Source organism: Gekko japonicus, unplaced genomic scaffold (assembly GCF_001447785.1).
Source record: "Gekko japonicus isolate JY-2015 unplaced genomic scaffold, Gekko_japonicus_V1.1 scaffold549, whole genome shotgun sequence".
NCBI classification, from domain to species: domain Eukaryota; kingdom Metazoa; phylum Chordata; class Lepidosauria; order Squamata; family Gekkonidae; genus Gekko; species Gekko japonicus.
In genome coordinates this window covers 419,954-433,611 of record NW_015169189.1, presented here as the reverse complement: position 1 = coordinate 433,611, position 13,658 = coordinate 419,954, and the positions used below count along the sequence as shown (strand labels likewise).

At 41.9% G+C, this 13,658-nt stretch overlaps 1 protein-coding gene across 1 annotated transcript in view; it reads right to left on the bottom strand.

Moving 5' to 3' along the window:
- Positions 1-13,658, bottom strand: part of PRDM6 (PR domain containing 6) — a 161,534-nt gene that overhangs the window by 30,257 nt on the left and 117,619 nt on the right. The window contains exon 5 of the mRNA XM_015416222.1: positions 12,405-12,747. Within this exon, the coding sequence (XP_015271708.1) occupies positions 12,405-12,747 (343 nt within the window). The remainder of the gene's footprint in view (positions 1-12,404; positions 12,748-13,658) is intronic.

Here is a 13,658-nt window from a genome sequence, read left to right as displayed (position 1 = left end):
AAGATTAGTGTCAACCCCAATTCACACCAGAACCATGTGCTGAAAGGTGTTCTCATAGAATCTAAATAGAATGTTGTTTGAAACACATGCCCATACATGCACACACAGTGTTTTTGGATCTGAACTCCAAAGAACATATGGAGTTGATCCATGCCAGTCTTTAGCATTTTTTAACTGGAATGAAAAATCAAACTGATCCCTCCTCCCTTTTCTGGATTGAATTTATTTTTCAGTTAATACATTCATATGATGATTGGTTTCAGCAAACTGTTTCATGGTAAAGACATCCCTCCTTATTGTTCTTTTGTAACAAGAGAAACTAAAGAACTTTCTGCAATCTCATGCAAGCTGCTATTTCATATGGTTAAATTATAATGGAATAGTCCAAGAAAATACTTTTTAGAAAGGGAACGGGACTGTGGACTAGATTTCTGTGTATGTATTTACCTGTTGGCTGCAGGTATTATCCTGCTCTCCCTGCATTGTTTTTTACTTATGTAATGCCATGTTCTGGATTGTTTAACATATCTAATCCTTTATGCTTTGTTTCAGACTTCTGTCATCCTAGTCCTATTATCTATTTCTCAAGTGTAGGCAATCTGCAAATATCTAGATCTGCTGATCAGGCTCACACTGAAAGAAAGGAGATTTTTCTCCAAACTTGAAGGACTCCCCAGGTTTGCAGAAAAATCTTAAAGCTTTAAAAAACAAAAACAAAAAAACATGGGAGACAACCAGGGGTCATTTCGTAGAAAAAGAGCTAGGGGAACTCATTAGCATAACTCATTAGCATATGCCACACCCCCTGACATCAGGGGCCCGGCGATGGACCTGCAAGGCTGGCGGAAGTGCGAGGAAGCCCCGCCAAGGCCCTCCCTGGCCCCAGGCAGGCAGGGGTGGGGAGAGGCGGGGAGGAAGCAACTTACCCTCCCTCTTCTCCTGCCTCCTCCTGGCTGAATGAGGGCTGGAAGCGGGGCGGCCAGAAGCAGGGGGCGGGGCTTCATCGTGTGCCCCGCCCTTTGCACCTCACCCGGGGGAACTGCATTCTCCCGCGTTCCCCCCCGAAATGACCTCTGGAGACAACACACAGCAGTTGGTGTAATCTCGGCAGCGATAGGGGGGACAGGAGCCACAGCAGGCTTGCTGGCAGCAGCTACAATAGTTGAGGGAGTTCAGGACCTGCAGTGGGCCTGGTGCTGGAGGCCAGAAGCCATGTTGGGATTGCTGGGGGGAGGGGGCAGAATCAGTGCTGGGCTCACTCACAGCAGCTGCCAAGCTGGAGGGGTTTGGGGAGCTGCAGTGGACCTGGCAGTGAAGGTTCTGAAGTGTCATGGTGGGGGAGGATGGGAACTATGCCAAGCTCACTGTCAGCAGCTGTAAGGGTGAAGGGGTAGGGAGCCTCAGCAGGCCCAGCAGTGAAGGCCAGGAGCCATACAGGGCTAGCCAGCTTTGAGGTGGGGGGGCAGCAACACAGTGGGCCTTGTAGCGGAGGCCGGGAGTTGTAGTGAGCTCACCTGCAGCTGTGATGCAGGGGGAGCGGCAGCTGCTGTGATACTCCTGGGGAATCCCTTCCCTCTCCTCTTTTTAACCCCTCCATCGACACTGCCAGGGCTCATTACAGCTCCTGCTTAACATTAAATTTAAATTAAAGTTGATAGGCGATGGGGGTGGGGCAAGAGCTACAATACTTGAAGGAGGATGCCTTCCCCCTCAGCTTTAATTTAAATTCAATTCAGAAGCTGCAGCCAATACAGAATGCTGCAGCCAGGCTCCTGATGGGCCTCCCCATGTGGGAGCACATCCAGCCTGTGCTGAAAACATTGCACTGGCTGCCAATAGCATACCGAATCCGCTTCAAGGTGCTGGTTCTTACCTTTAAAGCCCTATATGCGCAGGGTCCAACATACCTGAGGAGCCGCCTTTCCCCATACATACCCCAGAGAGCACTACGGTCAGGGTCTCAAAATCAACTGGCCCTCCCGAGTCCCAAGGATGCCAGGCTGGCTACTACCAGGGCCAGGGCCTTCTCAGTGGCAGCTACATACTGGTGGAACAAGCTCCCAGAAGAGATCAGGGCCTTGCAGGATCTTTTACAGTTCCACAGGGCCTGCAAGATGGAGCTCTTCCACCAGGCCTTCAGCTAAGGAGCCGCTGCCACTATTACCACCAACAATCCCAATTATAGAGCCCTGGCCCTTAGCTTTGACATCTACAGCCTGCGCCGCCGCTTATATCAGGAAGATCATGGAGCAGAACATTCAATTAGATCTTGCATGCACTCATACAGTATGCCATCGTTACATAATAATTAATTATTTCCAGCACTTTATGATACAGAATTGTTTTAATTGAACTGTTTTTAGATGATTTGATGTGGATTTTAACTGTTATTTATGCATCAAACTGTGTAAGCCGCCCTGAGCCTGCTTTGTGGGGAAGGCAGGATATAAATGAAATAAATGAAATAAATAAATAGAGTGGAAGTTGCGACAGAGCACTGGCAGTGGCTATGGAGGGGGGTTATAGCTAAAAGAGGGAAGGGATCCCCCCTACAAATATTGCAGCTTCCCCCATCTATCAGCTTAATTTAAATTTAATTTTAAGTGGAAGTTGCAACAGAGCCCTGGCAGTGATGATGGGGAGGGACTGAAGTTAAGAGGGGGAAGGGATCCCCCATGTGAAAATCATGGGTCACCACTTGTTGATTTATATTACACAATGTAAATTAATGCAATCAATTATATTTCATCCTGTTGAATGCATTGATTTACATTGTGTAATCCCCCTTGAGTCTCAGCAAGACATGAGGACTATAAACAAATAAACAAACAAATGAGGAAACAAATAAATGTGTGATAGTGGATCCCAACAAGAGGCTTGATGCCAGTCATAGAGACCTGAAAGGTACACAAGCAAGCTGCTGTCTCAGCTAATGGGAAAGGAAAATAAAAGGGATTATTGGGACAACAATGCAAAAAAACAAAACAAAACTGAAGCTTCCGATGTTGTCAACAATACCACCAAACAAACACTTGAGGCACTTGGTTATTATTTTTCCAATAGCTGAAAGAAATGGAATAAGTTTAGTTTGAATTAGAAGACTTCTGGCAGCCTTACTTATTATAGACTACAACTCTATAGAAAGTAAAAAATTCAGTTTAGTGTAAAAATATATACTTGATCAGGTGTGTGGGCGTGCCCCCCAATATATGCTGACAATTATGCTATAGAGGAGCACAACACCATTACTTCATTTTGGGTAGTCTGTACACTTCTAGCACAATCCTAAAATGAGTTAGAGATGCTTAAATGTTTTTGAAATTATTTGCTTAAAATTACTTAAATTCTAGGCACTTCAACAGAACTTAAATTGTCCTCCCTTTCTTGGCTTGTGCTCAGTGTATTGGAGTCAGCCCTTTCAGTAAAGGGCTGGAGACCAAACAGTTTCACATGATAGACACAAGGCAAAAATTAAGATGATAGAGTGTGCCAATTAATACACCCAGAATTGATGTTGTTGTCCTTAAAAAGGATTCTTATCGTACCTGCATTCTGGGATGGTTTTGGAGCAATAATAATACCCACAGCATTTATATAGTACTTTTTCAAAGTATATCACACTTGTCCTATCCTGCTATGGTACTTGTATCCTCCACAAATGTTGGTTCAACAAGAAGAGGAACCCTTGGCAGTGGCCTGGGTGTCTGCAGTAGGAAGGAAGAATCAGTGGGAATCATTTCCTCCTCTTTATCGAGTAGAAAGGAGAGTTCAGAAAAAGCCATTATTAGATGGGAGTGCTAAAGCTAAGAGGCAGCAGCTTCCTTGAAGTCACCTAGTGAGAGCATGGCACAACCAAGATTTGCACCAGGAATTTCTCAATTCACAACTCAGTCTCTTTACCACTATACTGCTCTGACTTTGCCCTAGACTTCAATTAACTCCACTGAGCTATTGCATATGAAATACCCCTTTAATTTATGAAAGCTTTGTTGTATTTATTACTTAAATGATATTAAGCAGTTTTTTTAACCTGAGCAGCTCATATTAGAATTCTTGCAATAAAATGCAAGCCTGAATAAATTGTGGTTCATCATACTTAAAGAATGCAGAACCACCCACGTTTTGAGGTCATCATTTTACAAATATTGGAGGCAGGATGACCAGAATAGCAAACCTATGCTACTGCTCTTAATCCTAAACAATCAATACTTTCTAGACATTCAAAACATTAAAATAAAAATCAATACATCTGCAAGCTTTGGTAAAAGATTCTGCCACTTACTGCTGCATTCAGCCTACTATTTAATGGGTTTATATTCCATAGTTGTATTATAAAGAGACCAATACTGAAACCAACATTTCTTGCTGGATATTTAGAATAGGTAGGATCAAATATTTCTGTGGAATGAAGATAAAAAAAATTGCAAAGTTTACAAATTTAAGCAAAGCACTATACCTATTGAGCGGTTTCCATGTACTGGAGAATCTCAGTATTAAAAAGCAAAACAAAATATACTGCTGAAATGTAATAGAAAGACCCAATGCATACATTTATATAGAGATTTCATGAAAACAGAGACTAAGAACTGATTAGCATTCCATGTCTACTTAGATTATGCTTGCATGCGTATTGTCCACCATCCCATCAACATCTTATGCATGTGACTATCAACAAAATTAAAATATGTTACAAATGTAAAAAACTGTATATGAAACTGGTTAGGGCAATACCTAGATAGCCCAGGAACATATACTGTCTGTTAAACCCCACTGCATATGGCACATGACAGAAAAAGGAGAAAAAAAGATGTAAATCAATTGTTCATTTTAAAAACTGGTTTTGAGTTCAAAATAAATTATGAAATAGGGTTTTTTTAATGATTCACTATGATTGAAGGCTTCCGCTTACCCCTTTCTGGAGCCCCCCAAATGGGATTGTTGGGAATTTCTGCAGCAGAAAAACAGAAGAGAGAAGGGATTTCTGACTCCTGGTTCAAGGAACAGTGGGTCAATTTGCCAATGGCTGGGCAAAAAACAAACAAACAAAAAGTCCTAGGAATATCCTTGGCCAATTCTGGATGTGTTAAATTTTGATTGCTTTCAGGATAAACAGTAAATCAATTAACAAACAAAAATGCATTTTAGGGTAAGAGGAAATGTGACTGAAATGGCCAAAACTGTTTCAAAAATTCTAATTAATTTCAGATTCAAATAAAATTTGTATACAAACCTGGAGATACTCCATTCCTGCCCTGTGGATATATATCTAGTATTAGTTCAGATGGCTAGGTCTTGTATTGTCCCCATGCTCTATTAGAAAATATTTAAAGTTTTTTCACTGGAAAAATAATGCTATCTAGCTGTAATTCTAAAAAAAAACAACAATTTTCTGATTTTTAAATTATGAAATAGAGACCATAATCACAGTCCACCAAGCCCTATTATTGTACAACCTCCATTTAATCCAGCAGAGTACAGGAACGATACAGAATAGCAGTAGTTTACATCTCTGCATAGTAAATTATACCTATGTTCATATAAAATTCTCCCTTTTGCCATAGTCAGTCATAGTAATAGTAATTAATATGAGGCTACGTCTTTAAGAAATAAAGAAGGAGCAACGGATGAATCACAAGATAATGAAAATTCTAAACAAAATAGATGGTGATTAGCAGGAAAGGGAACAGAAAATCCAAACTCAATAAGTACATACAGATATATAGCAAAAAGGGTAAACTGTTTATTCCAAGTTGCATCGGTGCGCTTTTAATTGTACAATGTGGCCAGACCCCCATGGCACTATTCCACAAATATATCCTTGCTCCAGCACTGAGGTGCTAGATATCTGTGGAATAATATTTAAGCTTAAATGGTATGAACGGGGCATTTGCAAAGTATGCGTGACATTGCAATGCACCTAAATGCTCAGTTTTCCTCTTCTACAATACCTATTAGGTAATGAACTAAGTGGATCACCCAGTCCAAAAGCATCCAAGGGCTTGTGTTAGTTTCACATAGCCACTGTATCCCCTTGTACTAGGGATGCCAACTCTGGGTTGGGAGATTCCTGGAGATTTTAGGGGTAGAGCCTGGAAGGGCAGAGTTTGGGGAGGGGAAAAGTTTGAACAATTCCATCAAATGCACCCCTGAAAGTGGCCATTTTCTCCAATGGAGCTGATGTCTGTCATCTGGAGATCAGTTATAATAGCAGGAGGATGGCAACCCTACCTTGTATTTTACAGTTAACCTACCACTGAAGTAGCAGCAATTAGGTAGGTGACCTGGCCTCCCTAGATCTGGGTTGACCAGTTTAGCTGGTATCATCAACGCAGACCCACTGTCTGACTCAAATACAAATCTGAGATAGTGTTTCCATATACTGCCTAGAAGATATGGCTCCTTTTTTGCTGCTGCCTTCAACAAGTTACCTGATGTCCACATTACACTCCTCAGCTCTAGTCATAACAGTGGTCAGCCTTCCACAGGCCTGGGTAATGGCCTACAGTGGGTTGATAACATTATCATCCTATATTGTGCTGTATCATCTGGCACCATTCTAAAGGCCTCAACCAATACCTTGGTTCCCAGCACACAGAGAAGCCTGCCAGAGCCTCCTAAATTCTGTATCCTGTGCTATGAGCTCAGAACCCCAAATTCAGTACAGTAGCAACCTTCCTAAAAAGTCTTGTACATAATTATAATATATTTCACATCAAAACAACATAGAAATCAATGTATGCAAAAGTGAATATCCATGAAATATCAAATCGGAGGAAGTGTGCCTAGGAGACTTATGGCTCTCAAGCATGATGAGAAAACAACATGCTTTCTTCTAAAAGAGGGGCAACTTTAGCTCTTGTACTGTTGCATTCACAGTAGATTTAGAGTCAATTCCTGGGTTTCTTCACCTTAATGCTGAGTTACAATTGCTAATATGTAAATATGACTTCACCCTTCCTCACAGGATTTCCCTTTATCTTGTTCTTAGTTGAGCAGCACTTTTTGTCTCTTTTTCTCTGGCTGTCCCACCCAGTTGTTTTAATGTATATTAGTAAATGCTGTCCCAGACTAGGGAACTGAAGGGTGAGACTAAAATCTTTCTTTGATAAAGGCACACAAGAGGCTGATGGTAAATAAAAAATAACAAACTGTTTTATTTCACTTTGAGGGAAAATGTTCAGGTAGGAATCAGGTTTAGGACTTATGAGGTGAACAGATAACAGGAATGAGGTAATTTTGTATATATATATATAAACACCAAATAATTTGTCACAAACAAGTAGCTGTTTCTGTTATTCAGACAAGACTTTAAAATGAGGAGAGAGATTTCTTGGCAGTCTCTGCTTACATAAACAAGTATAAGCTTCTTGGTGCTAGTCTTGAAAGTTGGTGAAAGCAAGAACATTCAAACAACTTCCGGTTTTCTTTCTTATACACTGGCTAGAGATCACCCCCATCTTATAGGAGCCATTTTCATCAGTCTTAATAGGATCAACTCCCTTCACTAGAAGCTATTTCCCTCAGTCTTGATAGGGATGGGCTACTTGTCCCCTAACTCAGGATCGTTCTTGATCCTCTCGTAGTCTGCTTTGCTCTCTCAATTCCTAACTGACACTCTCAACTGAAGAATTCCATTTGAATCCCCTATTACTCAAGTTTCTCAGCCCAAGTTACAGCATTAACCATTTACTGTCTGTCACAGTAATACTCTCATAATACTGGTTTATTGGAACAACAATCCAGTGTCAAGATACTTCTTTCTTCCCAGTAGAACAAGTGGCCATCTGACTCTAACTTGGGAGGAGACTCTTCTCCCCAATCTTAGTTTCATTGTGACAGTGTTAATTTGATGCCAACCTGTCATAGTAATCAATTGTGAAGGGAGGTATATGATCTGAGTCTTCTTTTTCCAACATAAACCACCTCATCTCTTAGCCTAAAAGGTTATAGCCCACAAGTAATATCTGAAAAATGCAAAACTTCCAGGGTGTTATTACCACCCAGTGTGAAATATGCTATTGACAGTTGTGCTTTCTGCTAATAGTTACACAATTTGGCTTTTTCAGATAGCCCACTGCTCTGTCCACTACTATATTTGCTGTTGTGAGAACTATGAACTTTCATTTGAGACCTCTACACAGGGCTGGTTCCAGGTTTTGAGGGTTCCTGAGCAGAAAGTTCTCAGGTCCCCCTCCTCCTAACCCCCTTTCACTCCTCCCTTTCTGCCCCACATTCATTTACCCCACTATCTTCCTGTGCATACTTCCCTGACTGCTCATGATCCCTCACACAACCACCTACATGACCTTTCCTCAATGGCAGTGGGAGGTGTGTGCAGTTGGGAGTGCTGCTGCTGTGAATGTCACCAGCCCAGGTAGCTAGGAATACAGAAGGTGGAGCCCTGTAATGCTTGCAAGCAAGTGGGCGTAGGAAGGGAGTGCAGGCCAGTAGCATAGGAGGTTTGATGGCAGGGACTGCTGGCAGCAGGCCCTGCCAGGAGGCCTGGGCCCTGGCAGATGCCCCGCCTCAGGATATGTGGACACTGGCCCTGTCTCAACCCATATACAAAGCATCAGCTAGTGGCATTTATATTAGGTAAAGGTAAAGGTTTCCCTTGCTTGAAAGCCAGTTGAATCCGACTCTAGGGATGCGGTGCTCATCTCCATTTCAAGATGAAAAGCCAGCGCTGTCCAAAGACGTTTCTGTGGTCATGTGGCTGGCATGACTAGATGCCAAGGCGCATGGAATGCTGTTACCTTCCCACCGAAGTGGTACCTATTTATCTACTTGCAATTTCTTGCTTTAGAGCTGCTAGGTTGGCAGGAGCTGGTACCAGAGACAGGAGCTCATACCGTTATGTGGGACTCAGGTCTTGAACTGCTGAACTACTGACCTTCTGGACTGCAGTTCAGCGTCTTAACCACTTGAGTCACCGTAGCCCTTTAAGGCATTTATATTAGATTGCAGCTAATGGCAGACAGTTATGTGAATGCAAAAACTTCAAAGAACATGATGGGAAGATTCTGTACACAAGGCACTTGGATTTGCCCAGTGTTTTGATCATTTAGCTCAATGTCAAGGATGTGTCAAATATTGCCCTGCTCAGTTTGCCATGGTTGCTGGGACAGGGGAATTCCTTAGGTGGGGGGGAGTGAGTGTGGAGTGTGTGACTGCACTATCTTAGAGGCGTAATTCTTCCAAAGAAGCCTTCCCAAAGGAAAGTCCTTGAAACTTGCCAGCTAGCTTTTGTAGATAATGGGATCGTATATTTACCAGGTGAAAGGGAGGGTTGAGTCACTGGGGCTAGGTGGAGTGGATGTGACATTTGAGTGGGGCTTAGGAGGGGTTACATTTGAATTACCTATATCTATTATTGTACCTGCCAAAATCTTCAGATCTGACACAGTGCTGTTATGACCTGGACCTTGCTTATAACTTGATAAACATATTACTGCCAAAGAGAGTGTTGTTGAGAGTAATGTGCCCAGGAGTCTGACAGATGGATGGCTTGGTTGGCAAGATTTTAAAAAGCTGCAGATCCTTGCCATTAAAAATCAGTCAGAACACTGAGCCAGATTTCTCATTCTTACATTTTCATTTACTGGTGTCTTGCTGCCTAGATAGTTTCAGCCAGGGGTCGTTTCGTAGAAAAAGAGCTAGGGGAACTCATTAGCATAACTCATTAGCATATGCCACACACCCTGACATCACCGGAAGTGTGTCATAAGGCCACACCCCCTGACATCACTGGAAGTGTGTCATAAGGCCACACACCCCGCCCCCAGCGGTCCTGGCCACCGCTGGCGGCCTTGCAGCTCCACTGCCGAGCCCCATGAGGGTCCCGGCGGTGGACCTGCAAGGCCGGCGGAAGTGCAAGGAAGCCCCACGAAGGCCCTCCCTGGCCCCAGGCAGGCAGGGGTGGGGAGAGGCAGGGAGGAAGCAACTTACCCTCCCTCTTCTCCTGCCTCCTCCTGGCTGAATGAGGGCCGGAAGCGGGGTGGCCGGAAGCAGGGGGCGGGGCTTCGTCATGTGCCCCGCCCCCATACCTCACCCGGGGGAACTGCGATCCCCACGTTCCCCCCCCGAAATGACCTCTGGTTTCAGCACTAGTAGGACTCTTGTGGTGAAGATCCCACTCCATGGCTCAAATCCACTTGAAGATTTCCATACATGCTAAGGTTCTTGTACAAGTGCAAGTGTAGAAAAAAAACACCCCTCACACTAGTCCCTTGTACTAAGTTAAAGATAGCATATCCTGAACCATTTTTCTGCTTTCACAAAATGTTATGCAACTAATGTCTGAGAACTATAACATATTGGGAAGGAAGAGCTGGGCATAAGATCTTGCACAAGTGGAACTGTGCTAAGTCAGTTCATGTTTCTGCTTGTACATCACTGGATACAAACAAATATTTGGGGACTCTGTAAAATTACATTTTACAGTTAGTGGAAACAATGCTTTTGCAGGTATTTGCATGGAAATGCCAGAAGCATTAAAAACATAAATATGATACAAAGGAAATAAACAGTAAAAGAACTTATGTATAGATCTGGTCAGTACTCATTTCTGGAACCAATATTAAACCTAAAGAAATCTGAAAGGTGTAAGAAATTTTTGCAGCTTAAAATTTTATAATTAAAATTTTGGTGTGGATTCCTTTTATGTGTTTTATGACTTTACATGCATTAAGACTGGTTTCACACATTGCCCTAGTCTATTAAATACTTTCAGGCATGAGGGTCCAATAAAAAAGGACCGCCGCACCCCCCCTCCTGCCTGCAAAGGACCTGCTCTTAACACTCATCCTGTGGTGTACACAGACCTATGCCTTACATTGCACTGCAAGAACTCTGTATGTGTCTTGGAATGAAGAAGAAGAGCTGGTTTTTATACCCTATTGAGGTGTCTCAAAGCGGCTTACAATCACTTTCCCTTCCTCTCCTCACAACAGACACCTTGTGAGGTAGGTGGGGCTGAGTTCTGAGAAAACTGTGAGTGGCCCAAGGTCACCCAGCAGGCTTCATGTGGAGGACTGGGGAATCAAACCTGGTTCTCCATATTAGAGTTGCTGCTCTTAACCACTACACCATGCATGCATATGCCCCTCACCCTATTTCTAGTTATAAACAGTATAAAGCCACAATCACCATTTATCTTGAAAATGTTTTGGTAAAAATTTGTTAACTTTGGGAATCCAGGGTGATACGTTTAGACATTACAACCAAAGAACCACCTCTTCTGTATAACCATCTTCATTTAAGCTGATCACATACAGAACCCTTCATGGAACAATCACAGAAATGAATTGAGGCTGCACTGTGCTGAAAGTGAATTTACAATTTTGCTATAATTTCAGAGCCCTGTGAAAACAGTACTCTGGACTCAGTGAAAAACATAAACTGTTGATGGAACTCACTGATATCTCTCCAGAATCCATTTTCACCAGTGAGGCTGTGTGCAGCAGTAATACTTGGTGGATTGTGCCCAGAATGATTATTCCAGGAAAGTCAGTTGTGTTATTAATGCATCTTTTTGCTGCTAAAGGAAAGACAAAAACAGGAGCAGTCTTTTTATTGAATTAATCTGATTTTTGTCCTTTGTGCTGCTAGCGATCAAGATTGTCAAATAAACTAGATTTGATTAATAAATAATAGTTCCATTATCTCTACTGGGGCACTGGTCAGAGTACCTGAAATTCTAATTCACTTGTTCAGCTAAATTTCATCCTCAGTTCATGGCCATAAAATTCTGTATTGACAAACTTTCAAACCAACTTTGACTCTGAGGTATCTAGTCAACATTTTTCTTCTGTGTGGATATTAGTTTATTGAATAAGTGGCATCTGTTTTCCTCCACATCACTAGTGGAGTAGGTATTTCCTTTTGACAGCTTTGCACGATTTATGGCTTTGCATGCTCTGAAGAAAAATAGTACTAAGCAAAAAATTCCAATTCATTACCTCTTAGTACTTAATTAAGTTCATACACATTGCACACTATAGGTGAACCCTGAAATGACTATGACAGCTGCTGAGCAGCAAGTTATATTATCTTTCTAAGATAGAATGACTTCTAATTATCTTGACCCCTTTTTCCATCTGTGATATCCATACATTTTCCTTCTATTTTGTTCCCTCCCTAACAGATGCACCAAACCAAGATTATATTCTTAACCATTTTCTCTTATCTGTGTATTTAAGGTATCCCAATGTTTTGGGTTTTTTACAAATAATAAAGCCAGGCTACAGCCAATATTTGTGTTTTATATAACAGCAGATGAATTGCATTGTGCTGGGTCTTCTTAATAATGGTCTAGTGGCAAAAAGGATTACAACCTGATAAAAGCAGAAAGCAGTGGAACTGACTGTTGGTAGATACAGATATAAAGAATGTCCATATATTACCTGTCAGGATTCTGTGTACACACATGCATCTGCAGGAGGATCCGCTGGGTGAAAGTCTTAAAGCATTGCCCGCATTTCCAAAGATGCCAGTCACTAAACTCGGAATTTAATTGGCTTGTAGATGTCGGACTTGCAAGGACTCGCTGGTTTTTCACACTGATCTGGTTAAATCCTGATTCGATAGACCCTGATTTATCCAGAAGGGAGAAATTTCTGCTACATGGAGTCTGTGGAAACACTATGGATCGCTGGGGAGTGGCAGAAGGTAGTTTGCTACTTTTGTTAAATGGTTGGAGGGTATCTTGTCTTGACATGGCTTCCATTACAGTTGAAGGTACATTCACTAGGAGAAGGAGAAAACTTTTTTTATTTTATAATAAAGCAATCAGATATATGAAACTCATTTGGGTTAATATAAAAATTAGTGACTAAAATAAGAGCTGAATATTAATGATGCAGACTAAAAGCACCAGCAGCTAGAAAATGGTTTCCTAAAATAATGCCAAAATAAGTTAGCTAGTTCACTATATGATATGAGATGTCAAACTGCACTATTCATAATTACAAATCTCTATATTGTAGACAGTAGGCATACATTTTAATCACTTATTTGAGGAACAGGAATTGTGCACAAACATTTCAACCTATAAAATATAATAATCTTCTTCCTTACTAAAATCTAGACTCTCTATCAGTGATATCCTGAACACAGTTATACCCTTCTAAGGCCATTGAAATTAATAGACTTAGAAAGGTATAACTCTATTTAAGATTGCACTGATAGTCACCGCTGTGAGATAAGCAAATCAGTCCTTCATCCCAGAGAGTCTGTAACTGATGTGATGAGTTGGAGCAGGAAGGTAATTGATAGAAGAAGAGATTGGATTTATATCCCACCCTTCACTACCCGAAAGGAGTCTCAGAGTGGCTTACAATCCCTTCCTCTCCCCACAACAGACACCCTGTGAGGTAGGTGGGGCTAAGCCAGCTCTCTCGAGGACTGCCCTTGAGAGAACAGCTCTTAAAGATCTTGTGACTGACTGCATGTGGAGGAGTGGGGAATCAAACCTGGTTCTCCCAGATTAGAGTCCATGCTCCTAACCACTACACCAAACTGGCACTCTAATTTATATTTTGTAGCCCATAGAAGTTGAAAGTCCAGTACCAGTCCCAAGGCAGGTTCTGGACTCTCTAGTTACACTTACTCATGCTCTATAAAATAGCACCTATAAAATAGCGCTTGTGAGTCTACAC